This window comes from Mollisia scopiformis (genome assembly GCF_001500285.1).
Source record: "Mollisia scopiformis unplaced genomic scaffold LY89scaffold_21, whole genome shotgun sequence".
NCBI lineage: Eukaryota > Fungi > Ascomycota > Leotiomycetes > Helotiales > Mollisiaceae > Mollisia > Mollisia scopiformis.
The window spans coordinates 597,412-624,859 of NW_017263601.1; the positions used below are offsets into that span (position 1 = coordinate 597,412).

A 27,448-nucleotide genomic window follows, 5' to 3' on the forward strand; every position below is an offset into this window, starting at 1 on the left:
ATTATTGAAGAGCTGCGAGATTCCGCAGAGCGAGGAGACTGTCAGCTCTGCTCCATTCGCTGGCACGACCTGACAGTCGAGGATCGGGAAGCGATGTATGGTTCAGAGAGCACGAACTATGGCTTCTGGAAAAGTAATGTTGGGGAAGGGATTACCTTCGAATACTACTATCCCACACCCACAGTTATAGAGAAACCGTACTTGACTATTGCAGTTCTACTTAAACCATTCGACGGTATGCTCAAAATTCTCGATTTAGGGCTCTGCCAGCTGACAAATCAAAAGCAATTCCATCTTCACCAATCAAAGAGCTGCTTTCTTACAGATCATCCAACAGCACTGAGAGGAGTAATGAGCTTGCAAACTTGTGGATTCGCACTTGCAATGAGACTCATACTTATTGCAAACGTTCTTTGGCCCCACTGGAGACCAGGGTCTTGCCAGCACGCTTGCTCGAAATAGGATCTAGATCTGGACCAGAACTCAAGCCCAGACTCATTCTCACGAACAGCCTTCCAAGAGATACCAAATACATGACTCTCTCCCACTGTTGGGGAGACTACCAACCTTTGACTCTGACCTCTTCAAATTCTGAAGGATTCTTAGATTCGATACCATGGGAAAGCGTGCCCAAAACCTTTCAAGATACAATGTTGATTGCTTCGCAGATCGGTGTAAAGTACGTCTGGATTGACAGCCTCTGCATTATCCAGGATTCCGACGAGGACTGGCAGGAACAAGCAGCCATCATGGGCGACATATATCAGAACTCCCATTGCAACATAGCCGCAGCTGTAGCCAAGGATGCACGAGATGGCTGTTTCGTGAAGAGACCGCAGACTGCCTTTCGCTCCTGCAAGATCAAAGCCCGGTGGCGTGGTAGGTCAAGCCAAGTGTACTTTTGTTGTAGCTTCAAAGGTTCGGATGAGACTTGGGATGGTCCGCTTCACAAGCGAGCTTGGGTACTCCAGGAAATGGTCTTGGCTCCCAGGGCACTTCACTTTGCAAAACAGATCTGGTGGAAATGTCTTGAGTTGGAAGCATCCGAAACATTCCCTTACGGAGTACCAGACAACAAAGGCATAAGCAACCGGTCAGGTCTGGATGTTTACTCGGTGCGACAGAACATCCTGAGAGCCGGCTCTGAGAAGTTCCAACGTTTCGAATTATGGGAGAAACTTGCTTTTCGATACTCCGAGTGCGCATTATCGAGACCAAAGACAGACAAGCTTGTCGCTATATCCAGTATTGCGAGGAAGTTGGTTGGCAACGGAGACGACTATATTGCGGGCCTGTGGAAAGAGAACTTAGCTGAACAGCTGACTTGGCACATTGATCTGGACCAGCCTGAGATGATGCCTCCGAACACCGGCTTTCCTTCGTGGTCCTGGGCCGCCGTAAATAGAAGAACTTGGATCGAAGTCCCCCACGAGTACGACGAGGGTCAGATCACGATTACTGTGCGAATTCTGGAAATGCATGCAACATTGCAAGGCGCTGACCCGTTTGGAAACATTGAGCCAGGTGCATTTCTTCGTCTCGAAGGTCCGTTAGTGAAGACAACTATCCGACCATACGATAATGGGTACCACCACAGCTTTGAATGGTTGCTAGGAAACAGCGTGGCAGATGTATATCCTGATCATGGGAAGTATACTGAAGGTCAAACTGTATTCTGCTTGTTGATCAGGGTTGGTGAAATTCGGAGGGTGGATACGGGCATCGTGCTTGAGCGAGATGAAGCAGTACCCGGACGGTATCGGCGAAGTGGGTTTTTTCGTGCTTACGATGGCTATAAGGGAGATAAATGGTTGCAGTACTTCAATCTGATGCGTCGCGATTCGCTGAGGAGTGATGAATATGAAGAAGCACTGGGTGTTGACCCGACCTTAGGTCTTCCGTTCTATAGGATTAGTATTGTATAAGCTGGAGAGATCTGTGGAGGGATGACCATGCTCAGGGAATCTTATAACCCACCAAAATGCATCTCAACAAGCCTCTTAATCAGTAGATTCCATTGTCGAACATTTAATTCCGTTCAGCACCACGCATTTTGCAATTTATAAATTGCCAATGTCGATCGGGCACTCTCGGCAGTCGTCTCCGATAACAGCAAGTCTGCCCTCTCTGCTCGTCAGATACCATCAGGGATAGCTGTTGTGGGAGGTTGGTTGGTGGTCGATGATTCTCTTGTGTTTTGTATTCGGCCGGAGTCAACAATCGATCATATCGGGGACGAAATGATGAGAGATTGATTTGAAAGGCTGGGAGAGAAAGAGTATAAGGAAAGAAAATGAAATGGAGAGGAAATGCATAAATATGAAAACTTAGGTGAGGTGAGGCTACTTGCCAATTTTGGCAACTTTGGCAAACAAAGAAGGTGCGACCTTAGGGCTGTCTAACAGGCAACCCAACATCGCACCATGCGAGTACTACATTCAAGTTGCCTAATAGAGCTTGCTTAGGATTTAGGAGACTTAGAATGGCTCCTGAGGTTATGTGTCATGCTATCTACCAAAGAACATCTCAAAGCTGGAAATATTTGCCTGAGACCTTCTGGAGTTCCATGCTTTGAAGGCAAATGGAACGAGGATATGTTACCAAGCTTACTATCCAGCGAAACACCCTAAGCCATGAGAATCGTCTTTGCTACACATTCAACACTTAATATATCTTGAGCAGCATATGAAATTCATGAATAACGTGAGCCTCCCAATAGATTTCCTTTGTACAGAACATCATAGTTGATACAAATCTTTCCACATTCTTTATCCCAAGTTCTCTGTCCAAGCCGGCTTATATGTTCCGTGGGGATCGTACGCAAAGCGATAATACAAGAAAGCTACAAGAAAGTTCAAAAATGGAAACACAAGGACCATTCGCGGGACGTCAGGCTCCGGCATCAGCCAGCGGAGAGAGTGGACTCTCTTCAAAACGGTAGACGAAATGTGAAGAAAGAAGAGTAAAACTCCGCAGCAGAGCATAAGAAAACCACCTCCGTACCCAAGTGAGGAAACGTTCTCTTCACCGTACCTTGCCCACCCGAAGAACTTTATCAATTGTCCTACTAAGATAGAGAACCATGCGAAGAAGATGACAGTCCAACGTATATTTAGCAACTTTCCGCTTCCTAGGTCACGCAGAATAGAGAGCATCCGTTCGAAGGCCGGCGGTCTAGGGCGAACATGCTCCAGTAATTGAAAGAAAAAGTCCAACATAGCCCACAACAGTAAGATGCCGCTAGAAGCAATACTTACTGCAGGAATCAAGCCGATCAAGAGGGAAAGGCCGTACCCCAAGCTGGAGGTGCGCGATAATCTTGCGATAGGTGCGTATACGACATGGTAAAGCGCGCCACTTGCAACCCAAATGTGGACCCCCAGCGCAAACCTCATCCACACAAGTTGAACTACGCTCGTGATGGTATTCCCTCCAGTGGAGGACGTATCTCCAGTGGCGTTCCTAGGGGGAGGATCATCTCGCCAGCCCCCCGGTGCGAGGAACTGTAGCCCGGCCAGCACAACATACGAGCAGATATAACATCCAGCCCAGACTTTAGTCCAAAACAGGCCCTCAAGACCCAATATTTTGACAGCTTGAAGGAGCGTGGCAATAAAGAAGATAAGAAACGACCTCGGATGCTTCTCAGCTGCGCTTTCCTCGAGCGAAGATAATTCAACGCCCAAGCGGAAACGTGCACGTCGCCAATTGACCAGTTTTGCAGCTTCGCGGAGCTTTCGTCGTTGGTACGTATGGATGCAGAGTTCAATCAACACTTCTACAGCGTCGGCGACGCATACGAATGGTGAGCTCCGAGCCGCGAAAAGGATGCTGGACTCTGGGAGCTTGGCGTCGAGAGTCGAGGGTTGGGTCATGGCGTTTAGTGCTAGGGGCACGAGACCGAGGAATGCGCTTTGCCAAGAGACGGTGTTTGTTTGCTGTGATACCATCGTTGATGAGGTTGGAGTTGCGAGTTGCGGACCGTCGGCAAGGTTAAGCCGCAGCCTTGAGATACGGAAGTAGAGATAGAGTGCCTTTACAAGTTCACATTATTTACTATAGTGAAAAGAAGAATTATTTCGATAGGCAACAGTGGTAAAGATGATAGACAACGGGTTGTAGTGAGATTTGCTACCTTTGGTTTGGCAATGAGAGTGAAGCGAAAAATGATGCTGGCGGTGCCGAGGGGCTGAAGTGAGGCTTTCTGCAAGGCGCTACCCACACACGGCAGGCAGTCATCTCACATACAGCGTGGCAACCTAATGGCTTCTATTCAATTCCTTTCTAGTCTGCACTCCCTCAATGAGTCAACTGGAACACACGAAGACTGAACAAATTTTTGATAAAATAAATGGACATATCCTACAACGACCTTTCTCGCTCGCGGCAGTCATGTCATCATTGCCAGAGAATCGTTATTGCACCTCCCGCTTCAATTTTGGACGACGCACCATTCAAGTCATTCATAAATAGTTTCGAATTCAGCTTAAGAGAAGTCTTAGACGCTAGCGAGAGCAGCTGTGTTCTTTTCCAACGTATTGCGAGATATCTAGAAGAGGATTTCTTTGAAGACCCTCCACCTAACGTGCAATGGTTCACCGATAACCAGCCTGATCGAAAGATTCTCCTGCATTTCGAGATCAAACCTAGCATATTTGATGCTATAAATGAAGATCCACCTTACACATGCGCCATATCTTGGCTATGGGAATGGGCCAATGAGTCAAAAGATGGGCAAGTTTGCTTTGGATCAATTGACAAATTCACATACGAGCTTTGCTCTGAACCAGGTATGTAATAACAAGAAATGTATTTAAAAATCATAACCTTTCAATCATAAGAATAACTGGTTCGTTCAGAGGATCCAGCAGCAGAATTGGTCAAACAAAAGCCACGATACCCGTATGTTGCCTCAGAAACCACCTTTACATTCGTTCAAGAGTCTCTGCGAGAATGCGATCTCCATCCAGAATGTACTATCCAGTCGCACAGCCTTTTAGAGAGTGGACCTGGCCCTTCTCGATTGGTTGATGTTGGAACTTCCGAGGACGACAACGTTCACATAATCATTGCCAAAGATAATATGCGATATTTGGCTTTATCATATTGTTGGGGCAATAATGATTCCATGAAGTTGACTAGTGATATGTTGACAGACTGGATTGAGGGAATCCAGTTCTCCTTACTCCCAAAAACGCTGAAAGATGCGGTCATGTGCACACGACAACTAGGCCTCAGGTACCTCTGGGTGGACAGACTTTGTATCATTCAAGACGACGAGATGGATAAAGCTAGGGAGATTGCAGCGATGCCTCAAATTTATTCGATGGCATATCTTACGATATCAGCAGCATCAGCGAAGAGTAGCGAGGATGGCTTCCTGAAGACAAGAAAAGAAACCCATGAGGCAATATCACTCTCGTGGGTAGAGCTACCATATCTTTCTTCGAAAGGAGCATCGGGATTGGTTACTTTGAAGCTGTCTGAGTCCTGTGAAGATTTCAATTGGCCAAACACTCGAGCAATAGACTCAAGAGCGTGGACTATGCAAGAGCAAATACTTTCACCTCGTTTGCTGCACTTTTGCACCTTTCACATAGTTTGGAAGTGCAAAGCACGAGAAAAGATAGGCACAAGCGAGGCAATTGAGCGAAGTCAACCGGCATGGTCTAAGGAACAGAAAGTCGGCCAGGAAAACTCCATACTCAACAGCTGGGAAAATATTATTGCACGTTACACGGAGAGAAAGCTCAGCTGTCCCGATGACAAGTTAACTGCTATATCGGCGGTAGCACAGGCGTATTGCGTTCAAAGCGGCGCTCTGTCGAAACACCACCAAGCCCTCCTCCAGGAACAAACTTCGGAGATTCAGCCGCTCCCAAGGGCATACGTTGCTGGTCTATGGAGGCATGAAATGCCCTTTGCTCTTTGTTGGTGGAGACCATGGGACGGTCAGCCCGAGTTCCGGCCCCTTTCTCCACGAGCGCCCTCATGGTCATGGGCCTCAGTTGATGGCTCCATATTTTACTATGAATCTACAAACACTGCATCATACAATACTAATGCAACGATATTAGCGTACGATATCACCCTGAAATCTCCACTTCAAGAATTCGGGGCAGTCTCTTCTGGGGAATTGAAGCTGAGGGGTCGTCTGAAGGAAGGGATACAACTAGATTACAGCAGCAGTAATATTGAAGTACAGAACGTGAATGGCATTGCAGGGAACGCAATATTCTTCCCTGATGCTCGAGACGATCAGCTTGGTTCGGGCAGAATGATTACGGCTTTTGCTCTGCAAATCGGAGACTCGACAGGCTTCTTCTGGAACGGTGTCGAGCCTTTGAAGGGGCCTTACGGTCTAGTTCTTCTCCCAGTTGACGACGAAACATTCAGACGTATTGGCTTCTTTCAAGCTGATTTGGATATGGGTTTTGATGATCTCGCTTTCCAGGATATCACAATTGTTTGAGCGACACAACGTGGCGTTTTAGTTTTGTCTATGGAGACACTAGGCTCGTACCAGCGCAGGTGCAAGAGCTTTTCTTTTTTCCCCTTTTAGGCGCGTCAACTGTCTCTTTAAATCCAAACCCAGAGGATGTCAGATATATGATGGTTGTCGACTTTTGCGATTAAAATAAGATACACAGACAAGATGCCGTCCACTTGAACCACACCCAATACACCAGTTTGACGCTCACTCAAGAACAGAGAATGAACAATCTCAAAGCACTATAATTCTCACCTACAACTACCAAGAGAAAGCCTCAGTATGCAACCAGACACTCCTCGGCCCCTTCCCACCCCTCAATATCCTACCCTGCGCTTCCGCGCACGAATTCCCCACATCGCTCATCATCCCACTCGGTCCACAAGCCGCCACGCCTACGCTCCCACTGCCCTCACTCGTCACTCCCCTGATTAATTCCTTCAGATCCGGTCTTCCTTGGCCTTGTATGATCGTGATCCCGGCATGAGATGAAGAGATCGGTAAGCTCGTCCTGCTTGCTACTTTTTCAATGTCGTCAGATGAAGAAGATGGCTCAACAGGCACGGAATCTGTGATGTGAAGCTCGACACTGACGCCGGACTTTGTTTCAGAGAGTATCGATTCGACGGTCTCCAGGATCCAGGACGCGGAGGAGGAGTGCCGGACTGCGATGATGGCTTTGATATCCTTCGCTCTTCCAGCCTCTTTCAGGACACCTCGTAGAACACCAAGTAAGTAGCCCACACCTGAGCCTCCAGCAATTATTAGAGGTTTCTCGTGGGAAGCGAGCGTAGACGCTGTATCTGTGTCTCCGTACGGTCCATCGACACTCATGGGCATCCAACCCTTTTGACTCTGTACTAGGCTCTTCAACCTAGCCGTGAAGCCACCTTGAGGCTTCATGTAAAACACCATCTCACCACTATCGGGCAGACTGCAAATCGTAAATGGATGTGTGGTATAGGCATGTAAACCCAGAGCCCAGAAGCGGAGGAAGACATGTTGGCCTGGCGCCCAGCACACTTTCGTTGGAATCGTGATCTTTAGTGTCCCATCAGGCAAGGTGAGGAATAGGGCGTGGAGGTCGAGGGATTGTATCGAGGTGCGGAGGAAGGAGACGATGAGTGTGAAGGCGTAGAGCGAGAGGGCTGCGATAAAGTAATCCCAGGATGTGAGGCGGAAATCGCAGTGGATGAAGAAAAAGAAAATAAAGAAGCCAATGGCAAGATAATGGGTAGCTTTGAAGAATTCATAGTAGCGGTTTCTGTCCATGTTAGTCAATTATTGAGACAGATGATAAGATCAGCTACCTAATGGGCCCAATGGACATTATGTTGAGCCATGCTTGAGTAATGATGGCCGCTACACCAGTCCAATACGTAACTTCCACGTCCCACTGCATGACCATATCTCCTTTTTGGATGTGTACGACGATGAAGGGGAATGTGTGTACAAGTGCCAGTACGAACATAGTCCAGCTAGTCCAGCGATGGTATACCTGTAGCTTTTCGTGAGAGATTCCTGTTAGAAGCGTGATATAATTCGTCTTCTGAGACAAAAGCCTTGTCTTGGTGAGCTTTTGATGCTGAATTTTGGTCTTATGTACTCACATCACAAAAGGCAACAGTCCGAGAGCCATCCAACCACTTCTGGTCGCAATAGGTGGCGAGCCTCCATAAGAGAGCGTCTTTGTGTTTGGCCAGTAGTATGGTTTGGGACCCAATGTCAGAGCTAGATGTGAGAATCAGAACTTGTTACTTGTACCTCATCTCTCCGGCATTGGCACTCACAGAAGAAGTATATCACTCCGCAAAGTCCCAGTAGAATAACACCCAGGGGAGGAGAATACCATCCCAGCCCGCGAACGTGAAAAGTTTTATAGGCAAGTAACCTTGTTGCTGCCAACCCTCGCTGCACTATTGAATTTCCAGAAGCGGAACGTTTTGAGACTTTGGAAATTATGTTGCTAATCATAAAGACGCCAATGACCGCACACATAAAGTAGACTGTTGCATGGCCGTAGACATGATCGGCTTGGTACCTGGAGCAAGTTAGTTGCGAGCATGCCGGAAAATATTTGGTCTTACCAGTATCTCCAATAGCCGCTTCTGTATTCACATTGTGCTGCGGTAAGTTTGCAAGTGTCTGCTCGTGAAGAGTGAAGCATCACCGGGTCGTCAAGCCATGGGAGCATCATTTTGAATGTTGGCCCTGAAAACAGCAATGAATCCTTGTTCCACAAAGCAAAATCAATTCGCTCCTCGAAAAAAATATTTCAAGTGATGCAGCTGCGCAACATTCTAAAAGAGAGAAACATATAGGTAGAAGAAAGAGACAAAAGAACGCATTCGCCCTCAATCATCTGGTCAGCTAGCAGTTATGGTGCGGATACTGGTGGGAACTTTTGCGCAAGACGATGAGAAATGCCGGGTTTCATATGGCTTGCTAGCCAGCCAAGCTTTCTGGATGTTGAGTTCAGACCATATTTCCGGCTTGGCGCGCGTGTTTGAGCAGAATATTTGACGTTAATTAATGAAGTGGGGAACAGATTCACCGGGCAGGACACTCAGAAGTTCTCAACTGCCATTTATACATTTGATGGAAGGGAAACAGATCACTTGATCGCAATCCCCGTTCCCAACGCAGGTAAAAAACAACGGATGCTCCCGCTGCGGCTGACATTCTGGCGCTCTTGACTGGAGACACGGGTCCAAGGCATGCGTCCAGCTTACTACCAAACCAACGGGAATTCCTCCTCATTCTGCAATAGACAGAGGGTGAACGAGTTACTTTGATCGTCTTTCGTTTGTCGCTGCGGCGGAAGCACCAACCGCAGACTTCGCATGGTTGCAGATATGTTTGATGCAACTCGAGCCCGAATGTTGTTCTCTTGAAGCCTCCTGGATGAGTTCTGTATGGGTATCAGCTAGGAGGAAGACTTCACGGTTCAGAACCAAAGGAAAGGGCCAGTTCTCCGAGCATCGATTTCAGTTGTGTGTGTATCTTTTCGCCACTGGAGATTCAGAGAATCAGATTGTCCCGGCGAAAGAATCTCGTGCGACTTCGTCACGACCTGCAACGTGAGAGCCTCCCAGCATATTGAGTTTAACCCCAGACTTCCGAGTTCGAAAACTGATAGAGTTGATATTCGGATGCATACAGCAGAAAGGTGCTGGTGGTGCATGAATAGTCAAATTGATCGGGCAACTCGATGACTAAGCACGGGCATTCAAAACTTTTGCTGCACGACACTTCATGAAACCACATTCTTGATCTGTCCATGCACAAGACATCGATCTTCTAGATCAAATAGACTCCATCCGGTCGGGAAGAAAACTTTCCCAAGAACGTGGAACATCCTCCATTGCATGCCGTTTCCTGAATCGTGCGAGGTGCATGAGTTCAGTTGGGATTCGACCTCCCCACTTTTGAGGTCAATCATTGCTACTCTTGCACCATGGCCATCGGATCTCCGCTAGACGGGCAATTGCCATGCCTTTGGAGCTTCGACGCGCCTGATAACAGAGGTTCCCCTTGCAACTTTTGATAAGAATGCGACCATGATGAGTTCGTAGCATCAGTCGAATTGAGGGGACCACTCAGGAACCTTGACAATGTTGGCCAGAATACTCTACCCCGTCTTACCTGCCGAAGCAAACCTTATCTCTTACATCATCTATTTTGTTACTTTTTGGAAAGTCAGTTCTATGAGTGTTTAAAGACCTTATCTGGGCGAGAGCCCGGAGTTCGTTCCTAGCCCTTGTTCGTATCTCTGAATGTTTCTCTCCTGACTATTCATTTTTATATCTCTGGTCGTCTGCTCTTCTTGCTCTGCTGCATGTTCTTTGGTATTCATCTCTAACATCGACGTCAATCCTTGAACATCATGTCTCTCAGAGCAGCGTCCATCAAGAACACCAGCTCGGATGATGAGAAAGCTCATCCCGAGAGTGGGAGAGGTGTTGTAGAGCCCTACTACCCAGATGTCGAGGATCCATTGGAAGAAAATGAGGTTTTCAAAAAGACACACGATGGAGTGGATTTCCGAACTGTTGGATGGCCACGAGCTTCTGTCATCTTCCTGAAGGGTACGACTTCGGTGGCCGAGCAATGTGATACACACAGCTGACAAATCTCTAGTCATTTTTGCTACCGGTGTTCTGAGCATTCCCACAGCTATGTACTCATTGGGAGCTGTTGGTGGTGCTCTTTCTGTCATTGGTTGGGGTGCTCTGAACACCTACACTGCGATGGTTCAAGGGAACTTTCGAAATGCCCATCCAGGATGCCATTCCATTGCTGACATGGCCGCCGTGCTTGGTGGTACCGTCCTTCGAGAATTGGTTGGAGCTCTCTTTCTCATCGCTTACATTCTTTGCGCGGGTTCAGGCATTCTTGGAGTTTCCATTGGTCTCAATGCACTTTCAACTCATGCCGCTTGCACGGTTTGGTGGTCACTCATCGCCACTGTCGTGATAGCAGCTACAGCGTCCGTTCGAAAGTTTCATCAAATCGGATGGCTCACATGGGCTGGATTTACCAGCATCTTCATAGCAGTATTCATTGTCGTCGTTGCAGTCACAACCTTGGACCGTCCAGCAGCTGCTCCTCAGACGGGCGACTACGAGCTTGGATACTATGTCATCGCCCATCCAACGTTCATCGCTGGCATCACAGCATCGGCGACCATCTTCGTGTCCTCAGCTGGAACCTCCGCCTTCTTGCCTGTCATCTCAGAGATGCGAAACCCAAGGGATTATAACAAGGCTCTATTTGTATGCATGGCCATCGTCAATGCTGCCTACTTGTCGTTCTCTCTTATTGTGTACAAATGGTGTGGCCAATGGGTGGCTTCTCCCTCTCTTGGCTCTGCCGGTCCAACGATCAAGAAAGTCTCGTACGGAATTGGTCTCATCGGCCTGATTGTCTCAGCATGCCTATATCTCCACGTCGCAGCCAAGTACCTCTTCGTCCGTATCCTCCGCAATTCTCCCCACCTACAAAAAAACACTGCTGTTCACTGGATCACTTGGCTCTCTTGCACATGCGGCCTTGCATCCATCTCGTTCATCCTCGCGGAAGCTATTCCGATCTTCAACTACCTACTCGCGCTGACCGGATCGATCTGCTTTGCTCCACTAGCAATTGCCTTGCCAGGCTTCTTGTGGCTTTACGATCATGGCTCTTACAGGAAGGGACATTTGGGACAGAAGTTGATCTATTACGCTCATTGCTTCTTGCCCCTGCTGGGACTTTTCCTATGTGTGGGAGGAACTTACGGGACTGTGCAGTTGATTATTAATGCTTATGCTGATAAGGAGATTGGTGAGTCTTCCTTACTCCAATGACTGATGGAGGCGGTCAAGCTAATTATGATGATAGGGAGTGCCTTCTCTTGTGCCGATAACTCCGGCTCGACTTAAGAGGCTTAGCTATGATATGAAGGGTAGGAGTACACAAATATAATATGCGAGAGGAAGATAGAATGTACAAAGATAGACTTCATATGACAAAACTCTATTGATTTATCGACTCGATTATCTTTCCTTTGTCAAGTACTCTCCTCTGATCAATACTTCTGGCTTTACCAAAGTCTGTGCTGCCCTCGATCTCTCTGCCTTTACTGATCACTCTTCACTTCATCAAGTACGTGCTCAAGTTCAAACACTTTGCTCTTTCAGATAACTTTTGCCCGGCCAGATATTTTGCCCTAACATTTCGATACTTAGAGTAATTATATTTCTTATTGACTATTTTAGTATTCAGATTGATTCACTCTAGTTCAAACATTCTCACTTCCGGGACTATTCAAAACATATAATGACAACTTATCAGCTTGAGGTACACATTGTGTAGCCGCACAATTACAGACTTGAAACACTCAAATCCGCACTATCAAGCATTATCACGTGTATCTTTTGCATTCGACACACATTCCCATTTCTTAGAACATCAAAAATGTTTACTAGCAACTCAGTACCTAGAAATACTCATCTTCAAGCCACACAATTCCAGGCTTTAAACACTCACATCCACAGTATCAAGTATCCTTACAATATATCGTCTACACTCAACACAAGCTCTATTCACCTTTCCAATTCACAGTTCGTCCAAAGCAAAACGTAACGATTCACCTTCAAATTGCTACCCATCTCTACCAATTTCCCCAGATTCACCCTCCATGAAAAGTGAATTACAATTCGGTCTACCTTTTCCTGTCCGTCTCAACTTCTCCCCGGCTATATATACCTAAAAGCGTTAGACCAAAAACTTTCTTCAGCTACTGGCATCGAAGCTTATGTTCCATGGGCGTGCCGAAAGAGTAGCTCGGCCCGGCTCGGCCCGGTTCAACAGGAGCGTTGCTTGTAGTGTTTGGGAAGGTGATGAGAAGTGTTTGTTGTGGTGGAGGTGATAAGCAGGGTGGTGAGCGGTTAACAGTAAATTAAGTGTTGACAGTAAGACAATTATTGATAATATGATAGTTATTGACAATAAGATAGTTGTTGACAACAAGAATAAGTGTTGTAACAATTGGGAGAAAATAAATCATGTCTGAACATCCAAGAATGATTATACTGATCAGAAAGTCTGTTTTGGTCTTTATACTTGACAATTGAAATGTCAGGTCTTCCACGTCCCGACTTTCAAAGCTCTTAGAGTTGGTGCGGCTTCCAGTGACTCTCAATTGATATGTTCAACTTCCACATTTTCATCCTTCTCCCCTTCCCCACGGCCATGTCCATGCTCTTCCACATCTCCAACATCCAAGCTCTTGAAAGCAAGTTTCTGATTCGTGAACAAGAAATCAACCTGCTCCAGCGTCTTGCCTCCAGTCTCAGGGCAGAGGAAGAACCTATGACCATCAGCGCTGAATTCAACAAGACGGTGAAGGACTTACACAAACACCACAGCAACAATATTGCCACTCACAACCCAAATCCAAAACTTCCACCCCACATCAGCAAGCCCAATCGGCCCCGCAAACACAGTGAGAAACGTCATGAGCCATTCTCCCGTCGCTGTTGCAGCTCCGCCTATATGCCTATACTCCAACGGTGCGATTTCACTGCAGTATAGCCACACGCAACCTTGCCATGCGTATCCGAACACGAAGAGAAATATGAAGATTACGCCGATGGACGCCCATTGTATTGAGGGCGAGGGAGGAACAGCGACGAGGACCGTGAAGACGGTTATTAGGATCGTCATAGTCATGGCACCGTAGAGGAGCACGGAACGGCGTCCGACGCGCTCGATTGTAAAGTAGAGGGGGACGCAGCCAAGCGCAAAAAAGATGTTGAGGATTCCGGAAAGGAGGGAGACAAGTGATGGGCGAGCGCCGATGCTTGAGAGAATGACAGAGCCTGAGTGGTGTTAATGCCGTGAAAGACCCGGGCGGAGGAAAAGTCTACGTACTATAGTATGCCATCAAACTACTGCCCATCCACTCCCTAATCATGGGCAGCCAGAAACATATGCAAAGCCTCCGAACGATCTTCATTGGCGTACGATCGGTAATCCCCATGGTCAGGAATTGCTTCCAGTGTAGGCTTGCAGTGGCTTCTAGCTCTGCCTCAATGGCGAGCATGATTTCTTGTCTTGTTTGTTGGACTTCAGGCGATGATACGGGGAGGTCGTTCAAGCGGGCGAGGACAGCGTCGCCTTCTTCGAGACGGTTGCGGGCATAGTACCAGCGAGGTGTGTCTGGAAGGAAGAACATGCAGACACCGGAGATAATTGCGAAGATGCATTGGAACACGATTGGTATTCGCCAAGACGCTGTGCCAGTGTTAGCTAGAAGAAAGGCATTTTTAACCCATGCTCACACCTTGATTGTTCATCTTGGTAAAGCCATAGTCAATCCAATATCTTGTGACTGAATCAGCTAGGAATTAAACAAGGAGATCGAGCTGGACCCACGCAATTGGAACTAGATATAGATGTTAGTCTTTTGGTGTTTGCTATCAAGAAGCAGACGTACCTCCAGATATCAGCATGATAGCGTTAAGAGCGTTGGCAGGCCCTCGGTCTCCAATCTCTATGCCGGTCTCCGCCAGATACGTAGGAACAGCGCTTGAGATGCAACCGATTGCGAACCCCTAATAATCAGTATCTCGTCAAATCTCCAAATACGTATACGTGAGACTTACAGTACATATCCTTCCAACAATGAGTTGTGCAACGCTGTAAGAACTGCTTTGGATAACACTTCCAATGACAGCAACCACACAGCCGAGTATAATAGTCCCTCTTCTGCCTATCTTGAAGGCAACGAATGCAACGAAGAAGGAAGTTACACATGCTGCAAGACTATATGAAGATGATATCATAGGAATGATGTAAACGCCTGTTGGGTTTCCAATGGCATCCAAGAACGGCTTGTGAAGTAAAACCCCTCCTAGGACACCCGCGTCATACTGGACTTGGTTAGACAGGAAGAGTGAGGGATTAGGGCTAGACTTACACCATACATCATGAATGAACATCCGCAGATGAACTTCATCAGTGCATAGAGGGATCTCCCTCGAAGTTCTGGTAAAAATCCCATGATCTTGATAATCGTTGAAATAAAAATGAACTCGGAAAAAAAGATACTGAGAATGGGTCATCATGATCTACAGGGCAAAGGCTTGATATACTAGATGGCGAACTACTGCCAGACGGCATTAACGGTGACCATCTCCTCACTTGAGGAGCGAAGATCTCCTTACCCCACACCCCACATTCGAGCTAGAGATGTCCTGACGGGGATAAGATTGTGTCAAACGGCTCGAGTCAAGAACTCGGTCTTGAAGACACAGTATTCCTATGGAAGGTTTGCCGACTTGGCTATGCAGCTAATGTGTGCTGGTACTCCTGGGGTCTAAGAGAGTTGAAGTCCTCAAAAGCAAGGAAGAGGCATCACGTGCCTCTCGCGCTAGTGTGCTGCGTTGATGCCTAATTTCTACGGTACTCATTAAAACTTTCAGAGCTTGCTCAACGCGACTTGCAACATTGAAACGCGTTCTTCGACCAAGAAGCTGTGACAAGCTGCAGAACTTCTTTCAAGTTTGTTTTGATACCTACTAGATCTCTCCCGATAGTCTTTACAGTCTTCATAGGCTGTGCCTGCTGCAAATATGGCCATGAGTACGTTCCACCTCGAATCTTGCAGCCGTCAACGAGCTCTTGCTGACTTGCCGCTCTTCAGATATTGATATGTCACAAGGTATACAGAGGATCCTTTCCCTATCACCATCTGCAAATGCTAACAACGCTTTATAGCCTCTGTCATCAAGGACGAGCAAGGCAGACCATTCATCGTTGTCCGAGAGTACGAACATCTGATCCTACTTGACAAATATCTTCTAATAATTTCCTTAGTCAAGGCAAGAAAAAGAGACAACATGGTACTGATGCAGTCAAGTCACATATCATCGCCGCAAGAACAGTAGCCAATATCGTCAAGACCTCTTTAGGCCCCCGAGGCCTCGATAAAATCCTCATTTCTCCCGATGGCGATATCACTGTAACGAACGATGGGGCTACGATTCTGGGACAGATGGAGATTTCCAACCATGTTGCAAAGCTTCTGGTTGAGCTCTCGAAATCGCAGGATGACGAGATTGGTGATGGAACAACTGGTGTCGTGGTTCTTGCAGGAGCTTTATTAGAGCAGGCAGCAGAACTTATCGACAAGGGAATTCACCCCATCAGAATAGCAGATGGTTACGATCAGGCTTGTGATATTGCTGTTGCGGAGTTGGACAAGATCGCCGATACTATCGAGTTCACCAAGACACAAAGAACAAATTTAGTCAAAGTTGCGAGAACGAGTTTAGGAAGCAAGATCGTCTCGAAGGCTCATGATCAATTTGCCAACATTGCTGTTGATGCTATTCTATCTGTGGCCGATCTTGAGCGCAAAGATGTCGACTTCGACTTGATCAAGGTTGATGGCAAGGTTGGTGGGTCACTCGAGGATTCTCTACTGGTACAAGGTGTCATCGTCGACAAAGATTTCTCCCACCCCCAAATGCCCTCCGAAGTTCGCGATGCCAAGATTGCAATTCTCACATGTGCGTTCGAGCCACCGAAGCCAAAGACGAAGCATAAGTTGGATATCACAACCGTGGAGGAGTTCAAGAAGTTACAGAACTACGAAAAGGACAAGTTCGCTGAGATGATACAACAAATCAAGGATACTGGTGCGAATCTTGTCATTTGTCAGTGGGGATTCGATGATGAGGCAAACCACTTGTTACTACAGAACAAGTTACCTGCTGTGAGATGGGTTGGAGGTCCTGAAATTGAGCTGATCGCTATTGCCACCAACGGAAGAATAGTGCCAAGGTTCGAGGACTTGTCAGCTGCAAAGCTTGGAAAGGCCGGAGTTGTGCGAGAGATGAGCTTCGGAACGACAAGAGAGAAGATGCTGGTGATCGAAGAGTGCGCAAATACCAGAGCAGTCACCATCTTTGTGAGAGGTAGCAACAAGATGGTAAGCTAACGTTCATACTGTGTGCTATACAGAAGCTAACTTTGCTAGATCATCGATGAGGCCAAGAGATCCCTCCACGATGCCCTTTGCGTTGTTCGAAACCTGGTTAGAGATAATCGTGTTGTTTATGGTGGCGGAGCTGCTGAAATTGCATGCTCCCTGGCTGTCGAGGATGCAGCCGTCAAGTCTCCAGGCTTGGAGCAATATGCTATGCGAGCCTTCGCTGATGCGCTTGACGCCGTACCCATGGCACTTGCAGAGAACTCCGGTCTGTCGCCAATTGAGACTCTTGCTAGTATCAAGAGTAGACAAGTTACGGAGAAGAACTCGAGATTAGGTGTTGATTGCATGCAGACTGGCAGCAATGATATGAGGGATGCTTTCGTCATTGATCCTCTAATTGGGAAGAGACAGCAGTTGATGCTGGCTACTCAATTATGTCGTATGGTGTTGAAGGTTAATAATGTCATCATAGCAGGCGACGAGAACGAATTCTAAGGGCGATTTGTACTATTGTAGTTGACAGACGTCCATTAGAATAATCTCGAAAATGTCGAATCCGGCATATATTGCCTGGCTGTGAGGTGATGCTGAAGCATGTTCTTATGTTGCGAGTGTGGAGCAGGACTTGGTTCCAACCAATTTCAATCTTGCCCGTCGATGCTACATTGCCCTGTGTAAAGCAACTTGTTTGATTTGCGACGATGTACTTGTGATCTGGAAGCTGGCTGCACTCTGGCTGCACTCTGTATGTCTCCTTGTTTTTATGTCCTAGCGTGATTGCATTGTTGGTCATTTCGAGATTGAGGTGGCAAGGCTGAAGGCATTCAACTTCAAGTAAACTTGCCCCATGATCGTGCTTATCTCCTCAAACTATTTGCAAAAATATGTTCCAAAATGCGACATGTTCAACTTTGGCATGGTGCAGCAAAATGCTGACTCTAGGACCACTGATGTCATAACGGCACTAGTCAAGAATAAAATTCTGTAGCGGGTGCTCTTTTAGCGTAATTTCTTGCTATTGTCACATCAGGCTGTGCTTAACATTGTTCAGATTTACTATTGTGACGACTAAGCGACCCACGAAATTTTTCACCATATCAGCCTCTCCCTCCTTCCTTCCTTCCTTCCTTCCACCACAACTTCTTTCTTCCAAATTTTCCTTCATCCACAAACAACTCAAAGACTTCTTCACACCTTACCCCTACACAAAATCCCCTCATCACTGTCAATATGACAATCCCCAACCAAAGCGTTAACCTTGCGGTCGTCAGCAAGCAGAAGATGTTCAAGCAAGGCAAAGTCTGCATTCAGTTTCGAGAGACAGGTTCCTGCAAGTTTGGCACCCACTGCAGGTTCGAGCACGTCAAGAAGCAAGAATCTTCTATTCAAACACTCTCCCAGCAATCGTCTACTTCACAAACATCCTCTGTCGCACCGGTTGTCCCCAACGTTGCCACGCAAAAGCTCGCTTCGACCAGCATGGCTAGCCCATCCATCATCAACGAGCCCGCAGCAAAGGAGAACAATGGTGTTACAGCTACCACCAAGCATCAAAAGAACTGTCCTCGATTCCGGAAGACAGGTCATTGCAAATTCGGTGCTCAATGCCGCGACAAGCACGTTGAGAAGCCAGTCACCTTGAACCAGCCATCCCCCTCTACCGCATCTACCTCCAACACTCTTGCACTCGATGTCAAGAAGCCCACCTCTGCTCAGAGTGATGGTCTTGCTGTCACCAACAAGAAGAAGAGAGGAGTCTGCCATCAATTCACTCGATCAGGCACATGCAAGAACGGCGAAGAATGCCAATTCAATCACATCCTCAAGCATGGCGCCTCCGTTGTCTCTGGTGGCCAACAAAAGCCTCAGCCAGTTATCGCCAATGCCGCTGTCAAGAAGCACATCTCCTTCGCTCAAGCAGCCTCCAAGGGTCTCCGATCAGTCGATAATCCACCGAACTCTACCATGAAGCCTAACGATGCAGCCAACCCGATGCCATCTCAGCATGCCCGATCAGCTTCCGCAGCTTCTTCGGTTTCCACCACAGTTACAGAGACGTCCACCACTTCAAGCATCTCGAGTCCGGCTTCTTCAGTTTCCAGCCTTGCATCCACCACTGTTTCGAAGGCATCAAACATCTCGACCGCCTCAGTGGCTTCCTCAAAGGTGTCATACTTAGAGATCACTCCGATCAAGACCTGGGATGTGTTTGCAGATGGTAAATGGTGGGCAGGCAAGCTGAAGGCTACTACCAAGGCCAAGTTTTTCGCTCCTTATATCCTCGCCAACCAAGTCACGGCCGGCTTGCTTCATCAATATGGTCTTGCAAGCAAGGGCAAGGAAGATGTCTTCAACAAGGGTGACCATGGAGTTTTCCACTACTTCCCACATCTTCCTGGAGAGTTACGCAACAAGATTTATGGCTACATCGCGGTTGGCACGGTCAACAATGTCACAATCAAATGCAAGGAATCCCTCACCCTAGATAACATCTATCAACCGGGCGACGGCTTCAAATCAATGGGAGCCCCTCCAGCAATGCTTCATGTCAGCAGCGAAGCACGCTCATACCTTCTCGGCAATGGTTACTACGAACTTGCCTTTGGCACTCTATATGCTCCTGCTCGCACATATGTCAACTTCGCCAAGGATCGTGTATTCATCAATCTTGATGGCCATCATCAGCTCCGCCCAGCTTTTGGAATGATGTCACGCAGAGATCTTCTTCGCATCAAGCTTCTAGCTCTTCCTTGCAAGCATGCTTACGGTGACTACCAAAACTTCTTCCGCCAGCTCGCTAAGATGTCGCATCTTCGCAAGGTAGATCTGCTTCTCGGTGACTCTCCCGATGACGCCAAGTACGCACAGAACATGAAGTATATGTCCCTCTGGCGACACGAGATGAAGAGCCAATGGGAGCTTCGCTGGGCAACGGCACCAAAGGTCCTGGATCGTGGTGTCCCAAAGATCGACTATTGCCTCATCGACGGAGTTGATGCTCGTTTCTATGGCATTGATGATTTGAAGTGGTTCGCTGGTCAAGACAACAACACCTTGGTCTTCGACAGACTTGGTTACAGAGTTAGAGAGAACATGGGTTCGGGATGGTATGAAGGTCCTAAGACGGTCAGGATTCCAAGACGTTGAGAATCTCGGGATTGGATCGTGGATGGATATCAGTTTTCATCATTTGGCTGATCTTGTCTTTCGATGAATACTTGATGGCTTGGATGGTTGCAGGATGGATATCATAGCTCTTTGATCATTAGCTGGTCTTGTCTTCCGGGAGAGCTTTATCAAATGGTTTCCTTTCGTGGAGTTTGTTATTTGGTTCATCCTGGTGGCGTTTCGGATGATACCTTGATCGATGATCGATCCTATACTTGGCTGTATGCTTAGTTACTTTGCTTTACGTTACTTGCTTCACAATACTTGCTATGAATGAAACAACTCTCTTCTCTGATCCCACTTCCTGGCTTCCTTTCATCGTGAATGGCGAAGATGATGGTCTGGGTATCATCTTCCAGTACTCTCGTTCTCTTTCATCTCCTCGTGCAACCACAGCCCGGACGGATAGCACACCACTACCCATCTTCTCTTCGGGAATCACAATCCTCCTCTTCTCTTCCATCATACATACACTCCACTCCATCTCGAACCAAACATCGACACAGTACCGAAGAAAATGACCCACCGCAAACACCCAAACTTCTTGCCTTCGTCCCTTCCTTCCTTCCTTCCTTCCTTCCTTCCTTGCTGTCTAGCTTGGAGCGGAAAGGAGATCCAGTGCTGGGTGAGTAAGTAAGCTGGGTGCCTGCCCTGTTTTAGGTAGGCTTTAATTGACGCGTCTTTCTTCAATTTTTCATCAATCGGACCGGACTTGCATCGGTTCCCTCATTTTAAAATAGTTGGTGGGTGTTAGGGTGGTGGTTGGTATTGTACTTTAACGAGGGCTCTCTCTATCTGGTGTGTTTTTATTTTTATTTTTATTTTTTAAGATCGCATAGAACATGTCTCACGATTTCTGTTTTTATGATGGGACAATCTATTATTTTACATCTCGTTGCAAGCCTAGTTTTGATTGATGATGATGATTGATGCGTGGTGGGTGGGTGTACTGTACACTCCGTCCTACATTTTCGCTAACTGGCCAAGTCTGAGCTGAGCTGAGATGTTGCATGATTCCTTCCTCGTGTCCTCGTGTCCTCAGTCCGGAATCGCGTGGCTCTACTTAACCTAGGTATCTACGCCGCATGCTCAAGGATATATATCAGCGATCCATCGTCCTACAGCTTCATCCTCTCCTGACTTCTTCTGCGCCTCTGAATCGGCGCCGCCTAGCTCGAGAACTTGGATCCGTTCCTCGGCAACTTCCCCCGGATCCCTATCTCCATCCCCATCCCCATCCCTGCCGCTCCAAGTCTTCGATTCATGAACCACGATACTCCGGCGCAGGAGTGTGGTTATTTGTGTTGTTTGGGCTTTTGGATGGAGGGGGCCTAGGCCGAGTTCTGCTTTGAGATTGGGATTGTGGTCCGTGGGTGTCTGGTTGTTGGAGGTGGGTTTTGGTTTGCGGCGTGCTGTGAGGGAGGCGAGTTTTGATGCTGAGGTTGAGGTGGGAGATGGAGATGAGGTTGGAGAGGTATAAAGAAACAACGACCTAGGAAGAATGAGATCCGTGTAAGAGGGCGGGAATTTGAGGAGTGCTTTTGCGGGCGGCTTCTGCGTCTCTAGTGTTGTGATGGTTTTGCCATTGCTGGGTTTTTCATCTCCATTGATGTTCTCTCCGTCTACTATTTGGTCTCCTGTTTGGGTTCCTGTTGAAGTAGAATAAGCTGGAGAAGCTGGAGAAGGAACGTAGAGAGATTCTCCGTCCCCATCGACCCAGATATCTTCCTCTTGACTGAAGGCAGAAGAAGAAGAAGAATCATCTTCTCCCGGCCAAAACTTAGGGATCTCCACTCCTGGAGTCCGTAAGAAGAATATGGGCGAGGCGAAGGAATCGAACGTCGACGCCGGCTTATCGAATAGGATTTTCTTCATTCTATGGAGCTGGTGTGAATCCCAGTTTCCACCATCCCAACACCCTCCTCGATTCCCACAACTACCAGGTGATGAAGAAGGACCCTCCAACAAAGCCAGCTGCGAGAAATCAAAAACCCCGTCCCTAACAACAAGGCCTGCAATCCGCACGGGAGGAATGAGAGAGGTTCGCGACTCCGTTAAAGCGAACGAAGTAGCTAGGGCGCCGCCGAGGAAGGAGCCGTAGATTATCAACGGCCGTTGCGGGGTCTTGAGGCGTGGGAACGCTGGCGGTGAGTAGCGGTAGGAGTTGTGAAGTGGTGAGGTAGGAGGAGATGAGGTGTATCTTGGCAGGATAGTGGTCGTGAGGTGGGTGTATGCGTGGTGGATGTCGTGGAGAGGTGTGGGGAATGCGTGGTTTTTGAAGGAGGGGTGGGAGGCGAGGTATTTGGTAACTGATGGGGTGGTGTTCCAGCGGTAGTTTATTTGTAAGAGCGGAAAGGAGGAGAGGAGGGAGGAGGGTATGGAGCGGTGGGTGGAGCGGAGGTGGGTGCCTGTGGGTGGGAGGTAGAGGATTAGAGGGGTGGTGGGATTGGTGAGGACTTGTGGGTTGTGGAGACTGGGGGTTGTTAGCTTGGTTCTTGGGATTTGGGATTGAGGAGAATCAGAAGCAGATAGTAGAGTAATTTGAAGAGAAGGAGAAGAAGCTATTAGATGATCTTGGATGTTCTCTCTGTTGTGTTCACCATCTGCTTGCCTTTGGAAAGGGGAATCACGTGGGTTTAAGCCTCAAGTCGACTTCGAGCTTATTCTTCTAGCCAGCAAAAAAGAGAGAAATCAAACCTACTCTACAGTAATAGACCCAGAAGAACCACAAGCAACATGATACCTCTCAACATCCCTCTCCACCCACCTCTCACGTGTCGAAAACCCTCTTGATCGCCTTATGCACAACGACGTAACTTTATGCAAGCTCCAACATCCCCACCGCGGTCGCAACAACATGATTCAAGATATCGCTTCGAGTCACACTTAAACATTCACATTCTCATCTCATCTCATCTCATCTCATCTCATCTCATCTCACTGTCGCCGTATTCCGTAACCTCTCTCTCTCATGGTTGGATATCTCGCTCTCCCGCCCGACCAAAGAAGCAATCGACGCGCTGCAAAACGGCCGTCCTTCCCTTCCCCGGTCCCGAGTCTATTCGTGGCGTTCGCAGGGTCCTCGCTTCGCGCCAATGAAGAAGGCCGGGAATGAAACGGGGCGTTGGAATTGATTGGCGTTTTCGGTTTCGGCTGGGCTTTTTGACAGCTGGGGCCACGCGGACGCGGCGAACGGGCTGATTGTTGAAGATAGTGAGATAGTGAGTGAGTAGTGGAGAGTGATATCCGTTCCTCAGTTGTCTTTTGTCCCAGTTGGGGGAATTCTGCGTTCATGCAGCCCCACGGATGCAGAAAGCGTGCGTGCTTACTATTCCCCGATCAGTCGGTACATTTGATGTTTGGTGCCTGCTTGGCATGTATGTACTGTAGTGCAGCGTAAAGCGAGCAGGCAGGCGTATGAGGTGGCATGAGGTAATGGAGAGTGGGTGAGGTAAAGTATATTTCCAGCAGCCCGCCAGAAGGGAGAAAAAAAGAAAAAGGGGGGATAGCGTACGATACAGCGAATCCGAGGCGGGTTACGACGACGGCTGCTGACTTTGACAGGAGATGCGAAATGCAGCTCGCAGGGGGGCTGTGCAAACACCATTTTAAACATTTCCCATTTTTCCCATCGTCCTGTCCCCTACGCTTTCCCCTTCTCGGTGAGATGGAGCTCGGGATGGCTTCAAGATTGGACGAGCGATGCAGCGATGCAGCGATGCAGCGATGCAGCTTCCCCAGCGCCGTTAGCAGGGTGTAGTGCAGTGCAGTGCAGTCAAGATGCAGCCGATGCCAAGATTTGGAGGGAGATCCAGTACTGTATCGCGAGCTCCTTTCCTCTGGCCTTCCCTTCCCTTCCCTTCCCTTCCTTTCTGGGGCTTCTACTGTAGGCTTCTCTCGTGGTACTGTACAGCCCTGTAAAGTATTAGAGGGAAAGTTGAAGCACTTGACCCCTCCACGGCCACGGCCACACCCACATAAATCCACATCGACACAACGTACGTTGCCGTTTCTCCTGGCTGTGCCTCATTGGTGATGAGAGTAATGCAGATGGAGAATACACCAGTCAGGAGAGGGCAATGTCATCTAGAAGCAGGAGGGAACATGCAGATATAGTATGGTACCGTACGCACAGCTTGCCCAAGACGTCCAAGCCTCTCATAAGAATAATCTTCGGCTCGTGAGACTGAGACTGAGACTGAGACTGAGACTGACTGACTGACTGACTGACTGACTGCGGTACGTGCTGCGCGGTGCTGGGCTGACTAGGGCTGGGCTGGGCTGGGCTGGGCTGTGCCTCCATCATCGCAAACAATCCACCGGGAAAGTAGTATAGTACAGTACAGTACAGTAGCAGCAGCCTGATGTCGCAACGCCTGCCAGACATGAACAAGGTGTGAATGTTGGGGATTTATATTATTGTTACTCTGATTGTGAAAGAGAGCGAAACATCGCATCGGCCAACACCCAGAAGACTATCGCATGTCCCCCGCCGTATCGTATCCTCGTATTGTACAATACTCCATCCGACCAGACCAAGTTCATTCATTTTGCGTTCAACAAGCACAAGCAGATCTCTCATTTCTGGACCCGGTCCCCGTCCCCGTCCTCCACTGCAGTTTCGTTCAGCTCCCTCCCGCCTGCGGACGAATGGTGTGCGCTCCCTGGTAAATTTGGCTGGGCCAGCCCGTCGCCGATTCATTTTAATCGAGGGTCCCTGTCCCAAACCAACTCGGATCCTCCTTTCCTACTAATCCACCACTCTTCTTCCCATTCCAACTTCTTCCCTCCTCTCTCTCTCTCTCTCTCTCCTCCTCTCTTCCCCCTCTATCACCCCTACTTGACGTTCGCCATTTTCTTTTCTCTTATGATCGCAGCCTTTAATTCATAGAGCAGCCTACCTTAATTGGTGTGAGCTCTTTTTGCCGTAAGTGTATGCCCTACGCATCGAGGCTGTGGAGGGAAATTTACGTGTACCCGCCGATCAAACTAACGCGAGAACACAGGCAAGGTACACAATCCTTACCAGCAACAAAAAAAGAACAAAAACACTTGAGCCGCCCTCTCGATACCTCCCCGTCGAATATAATACCATACGCATTGTTTGGATGGCGCCTGCACACCGATAACACTACCACCACCACCACCACCGATCCTGTTGCGACCCGCATACCATAAGGGGTTTCTCCTCAGCCTCGATACCACCACAACCCACCATGGCGAAGAAGAGTTGCGCAAAGAGCTTTTGCAGCGTGTTGCAGAGTGTGTTTGCCGCGGCAGGTCTCTATGGTCTTTTATATCTGGGAGTCCTGGTAATTCAAAGGGGGTCGCTGCCTTCACCAAAAGACCTCATTCAAAACCCCCCGACACTGCGGCCTGGGTCCCCCTCTTCAGACAGTGTGGGACAACCGGGTCTCAGGTTACCCTCGTCAAAATTAAAAGTTGAGAAGATCAATCCAGCGGCCAATTGGTTCAACAGACCAGAAAGTCTGGTGGTGCCCCGAGATGACTATCTAGGGAAGAGGCCCAATGTCGATACGGTTGCGAACCTGACGAAGTTGGTGGAAGAATGCAGAGGTTCGTATGAGAACATTGAGAAGATGCCATATGTATACGATTGTCTGAAATACATGGAAGAGGGCGAGAAGGAATATTTCTACACTCCCGCACGAGGGGAACGAGCCAGCGAACAACCCCCAAGGCGCGCAGAGTATCTCAACTCAGATGGAGCAGACAATTCACTTGACGAGTACCCATCCTACAAATCGGCCTCGAAAGACTCAATTGGACAATGCAATGGCCCGATTGTGCCTTATCATGTCTACTGGACGGGACCGGCAACTTGGCGAGTCGAATTGTTCATCAAGAGTCACTTCTACACACAAAACATCCCTTGCGTACGATTATGGCTCTGGCTAGATGGTGATCGGGACCCGAAAGCGGTGGACAAGATGCTGAATCACGATCCTCTCTTCGAGAAATTCCTACCTTTCGTCGAACGCGGCGACATCGTTCTGAAGACTTGGAAATTTCCTTCGAGAATCCCTCTCCCGAAAGGAGACAATACAGATGGAGTGGGGTACTACAAGACACCGGGGAAACGAAACTCGAAAAATGAAACACTAGTCGCAGATGGATTGATTCGAGATGCGAATGACCAGGAATGGTTGGTCCTGACCGAGAAACAAATGACGTTTCTCCCCGTCGCCGTATCGGATGCCGTGCGATTCGTGGTTCTCCACCTCTCCGGAGGTGCATATTTTGACATGGACGTTGTTATGCTTCGAGACATGCGACCCTTGTTAATCGGAGACGAGCATTCATTTGCAGAGCGATGGGGAGGTCATCCAAGTCCGGGAGATTATAACACTGCCATTATGTCTCTGACGGCCAACTCTTCGCTTTCTTCATACTTGCTTCGAGGTGGTGTTCGAATGGGTCTCAATTTCCACCCCAGAGTTATTGGCGTGATGTCCGTGAAGGACCGCCGAAATCGAGAATTCCACATGTTGGAAACAGCTGCTTTTGATCCCATCTGGACGGAATTCAACTGGGATCGCCTGGGTCGTTGTACCGTTCCTTGCATCCACGACTACGGACAGGTTTTCAAGGGAAAGAACGCCTTCCCCTTGAAAGACGAATGGGATAGCTACGAAGGCGAGCAATTGAAATTGGCGTCAGAAACCAAGTCCCGAGGCCACTTCTGGGAAATCAAAACCAAGAGAGACGAAGAAATCTCCGAACGAACCACCACCACTGAGATCAGCACCCAAACAGCAGTCACCATCGACCGCGACGCGTTGAGCAAGGCCGAGTACAGGATTGAACAGGATAACTACCCGCCCACGAACCGCACGCTAGAGAATTTCTTCCGCGGTGCGTGGACGTATCATGTTCATAACCAGGTAAGCTAATTCCCTTCCCCTCTATCCCTTTACATTTCGCTGATTTATTTCTTTTAGTGGCTCAAAAACCCCGAACCCTCATCATGGCTCAACGTCGTTCAGCGCGCCCAAGACGGCTTCTTCTCGCACGGCAGGTTAAACCCCTACGGTGAGAAGTGGGACGGGCCCGCGATCCCGGAGTACGAGATTAGTTGGGAGTATACATAGGGTGGGGTGTAGAAATAGAGACGGACGCATACATGCATCTTCTGGGTACATTACATACAACAACAACAACAGCAACAACAATTACATAATTACGACGAGACTTCGATTCGATTCGATGGTTTTGGGTCAGTCGGTTCGATGATAGACGGTGGAGTTTTTCTCATTGCTGGTGGCGTTCTTTTTTTAAGTACATGG

The 27,448-nt window shown here is 48.2% G+C and overlaps 10 protein-coding genes across 10 annotated transcripts; 6 read left to right on the top strand and 4 right to left on the bottom strand.

Moving 5' to 3' along the window:
* Positions 1-93: 93 nt before the first annotated feature.
* Positions 94-1,925, top strand: LY89DRAFT_738248 (HET-domain-containing protein; the record flags this gene model as incomplete). Its single annotated transcript, XM_018220351.1, has 2 exons — positions 94-235; positions 286-1,925. The coding sequence occupies 2 exons, from the start codon at positions 94-96 to the stop codon at positions 1,923-1,925; spliced, it is 1,782 nt and encodes a 593-aa protein (XP_018066816.1).
* An 817-nt stretch (positions 1,926-2,742) lies between these two features.
* On the bottom strand, positions 2,743-4,064 carry LY89DRAFT_688149 (uncharacterized protein). Its single transcript, XM_018215649.1, has one exon. It carries the CDS (start codon positions 3,948-3,950, stop codon positions 2,769-2,771), a length of 1,182 nt encoding a protein of 393 aa, XP_018066817.1. The 5' UTR covers positions 3,951-4,064; the 3' UTR covers positions 2,743-2,768.
* A 195-nt stretch (positions 4,065-4,259) lies between these two features.
* On the top strand, positions 4,260-6,706 carry LY89DRAFT_688150 (HET-domain-containing protein). Its single transcript, XM_018215650.1, has 2 exons — positions 4,260-4,790; positions 4,860-6,706. Exons 1-2 carry the CDS (start codon positions 4,352-4,354, stop codon positions 6,470-6,472), a joined length of 2,052 nt encoding a protein of 683 aa, XP_018066818.1. The 5' UTR covers positions 4,260-4,351; the 3' UTR covers positions 6,473-6,706.
* LY89DRAFT_208058 (uncharacterized protein) lies at positions 6,612-9,062 on the bottom strand. Its single transcript, XM_018205838.1, has 5 exons — positions 8,578-9,062; positions 8,281-8,531; positions 8,101-8,221; positions 7,801-8,052; positions 6,612-7,754 (listed from the first exon to the last, which is right to left on the bottom strand). The coding sequence occupies exons 1-5, from the start codon at positions 8,685-8,687 to the stop codon at positions 6,752-6,754; spliced, it is 1,737 nt and encodes a 578-aa protein (XP_018066819.1). The 5' UTR covers positions 8,688-9,062; the 3' UTR covers positions 6,612-6,751.
* A 1,092-nt stretch (positions 9,063-10,154) lies between these two features.
* LY89DRAFT_208064 (uncharacterized protein) lies at positions 10,155-12,008 on the top strand. The gene is made up of 3 exons (XM_018205839.1): positions 10,155-10,578; positions 10,631-11,815; positions 11,873-12,008. The coding sequence occupies exons 1-3, from the start codon at positions 10,377-10,379 to the stop codon at positions 11,911-11,913; spliced, it is 1,428 nt and encodes a 475-aa protein (XP_018066820.1). The 5' UTR covers positions 10,155-10,376; the 3' UTR covers positions 11,914-12,008.
* A 1,016-nt stretch (positions 12,009-13,024) lies between these two features.
* Positions 13,025-15,333, bottom strand: LY89DRAFT_785820 (MFS transporter). The gene is made up of 8 exons (XM_018222925.1): positions 14,955-15,333; positions 14,641-14,907; positions 14,472-14,589; positions 14,411-14,420; positions 14,319-14,359; positions 13,907-14,269; positions 13,389-13,854; positions 13,025-13,343 (listed from the first exon to the last, which is right to left on the bottom strand). Exons 1-8 carry the CDS (start codon positions 15,036-15,038, stop codon positions 13,172-13,174), a joined length of 1,521 nt encoding a protein of 506 aa, XP_018066821.1. The 5' UTR covers positions 15,039-15,333; the 3' UTR covers positions 13,025-13,171.
* Positions 15,334-15,470: 137 nt separating this feature from the next.
* LY89DRAFT_688153 (putative T-complex protein 1 subunit epsilon) lies at positions 15,471-17,965 on the top strand. Its single transcript, XM_018215651.1, has 5 exons — positions 15,471-15,619; positions 15,681-15,698; positions 15,755-15,803; positions 15,854-16,970; positions 17,019-17,965. The coding sequence occupies exons 1-5, from the start codon at positions 15,610-15,612 to the stop codon at positions 17,466-17,468; spliced, it is 1,644 nt and encodes a 547-aa protein (XP_018066822.1). The 5' UTR covers positions 15,471-15,609; the 3' UTR covers positions 17,469-17,965.
* A 148-nt stretch (positions 17,966-18,113) lies between these two features.
* LY89DRAFT_785822 (uncharacterized protein) lies at positions 18,114-20,387 on the top strand. Its single transcript, XM_018222926.1, has one exon. It carries the CDS (start codon positions 18,204-18,206, stop codon positions 20,118-20,120), a length of 1,917 nt encoding a protein of 638 aa, XP_018066823.1. The 5' UTR covers positions 18,114-18,203; the 3' UTR covers positions 20,121-20,387.
* A 624-nt stretch (positions 20,388-21,011) lies between these two features.
* Positions 21,012-23,240, bottom strand: LY89DRAFT_208156 (uncharacterized protein). Its single transcript, XM_018205840.1, has 2 exons — positions 22,843-23,240; positions 21,012-22,614 (listed from the first exon to the last, which is right to left on the bottom strand). Exons 1-2 carry the CDS (start codon positions 22,998-23,000, stop codon positions 21,231-21,233), a joined length of 1,542 nt encoding a protein of 513 aa, XP_018066824.1. The 5' UTR covers positions 23,001-23,240; the 3' UTR covers positions 21,012-21,230.
* Positions 23,241-25,163: 1,923 nt separating this feature from the next.
* Positions 25,164-27,397, top strand: LY89DRAFT_208171 (snoRNA binding protein-like protein). Its single transcript, XM_018205841.1, has 2 exons — positions 25,164-27,046; positions 27,104-27,397. Exons 1-2 carry the CDS (start codon positions 25,358-25,360, stop codon positions 27,251-27,253), a joined length of 1,839 nt encoding a protein of 612 aa, XP_018066825.1. The 5' UTR covers positions 25,164-25,357; the 3' UTR covers positions 27,254-27,397.
* Positions 27,398-27,448: the final 51 nt, after the last annotated feature.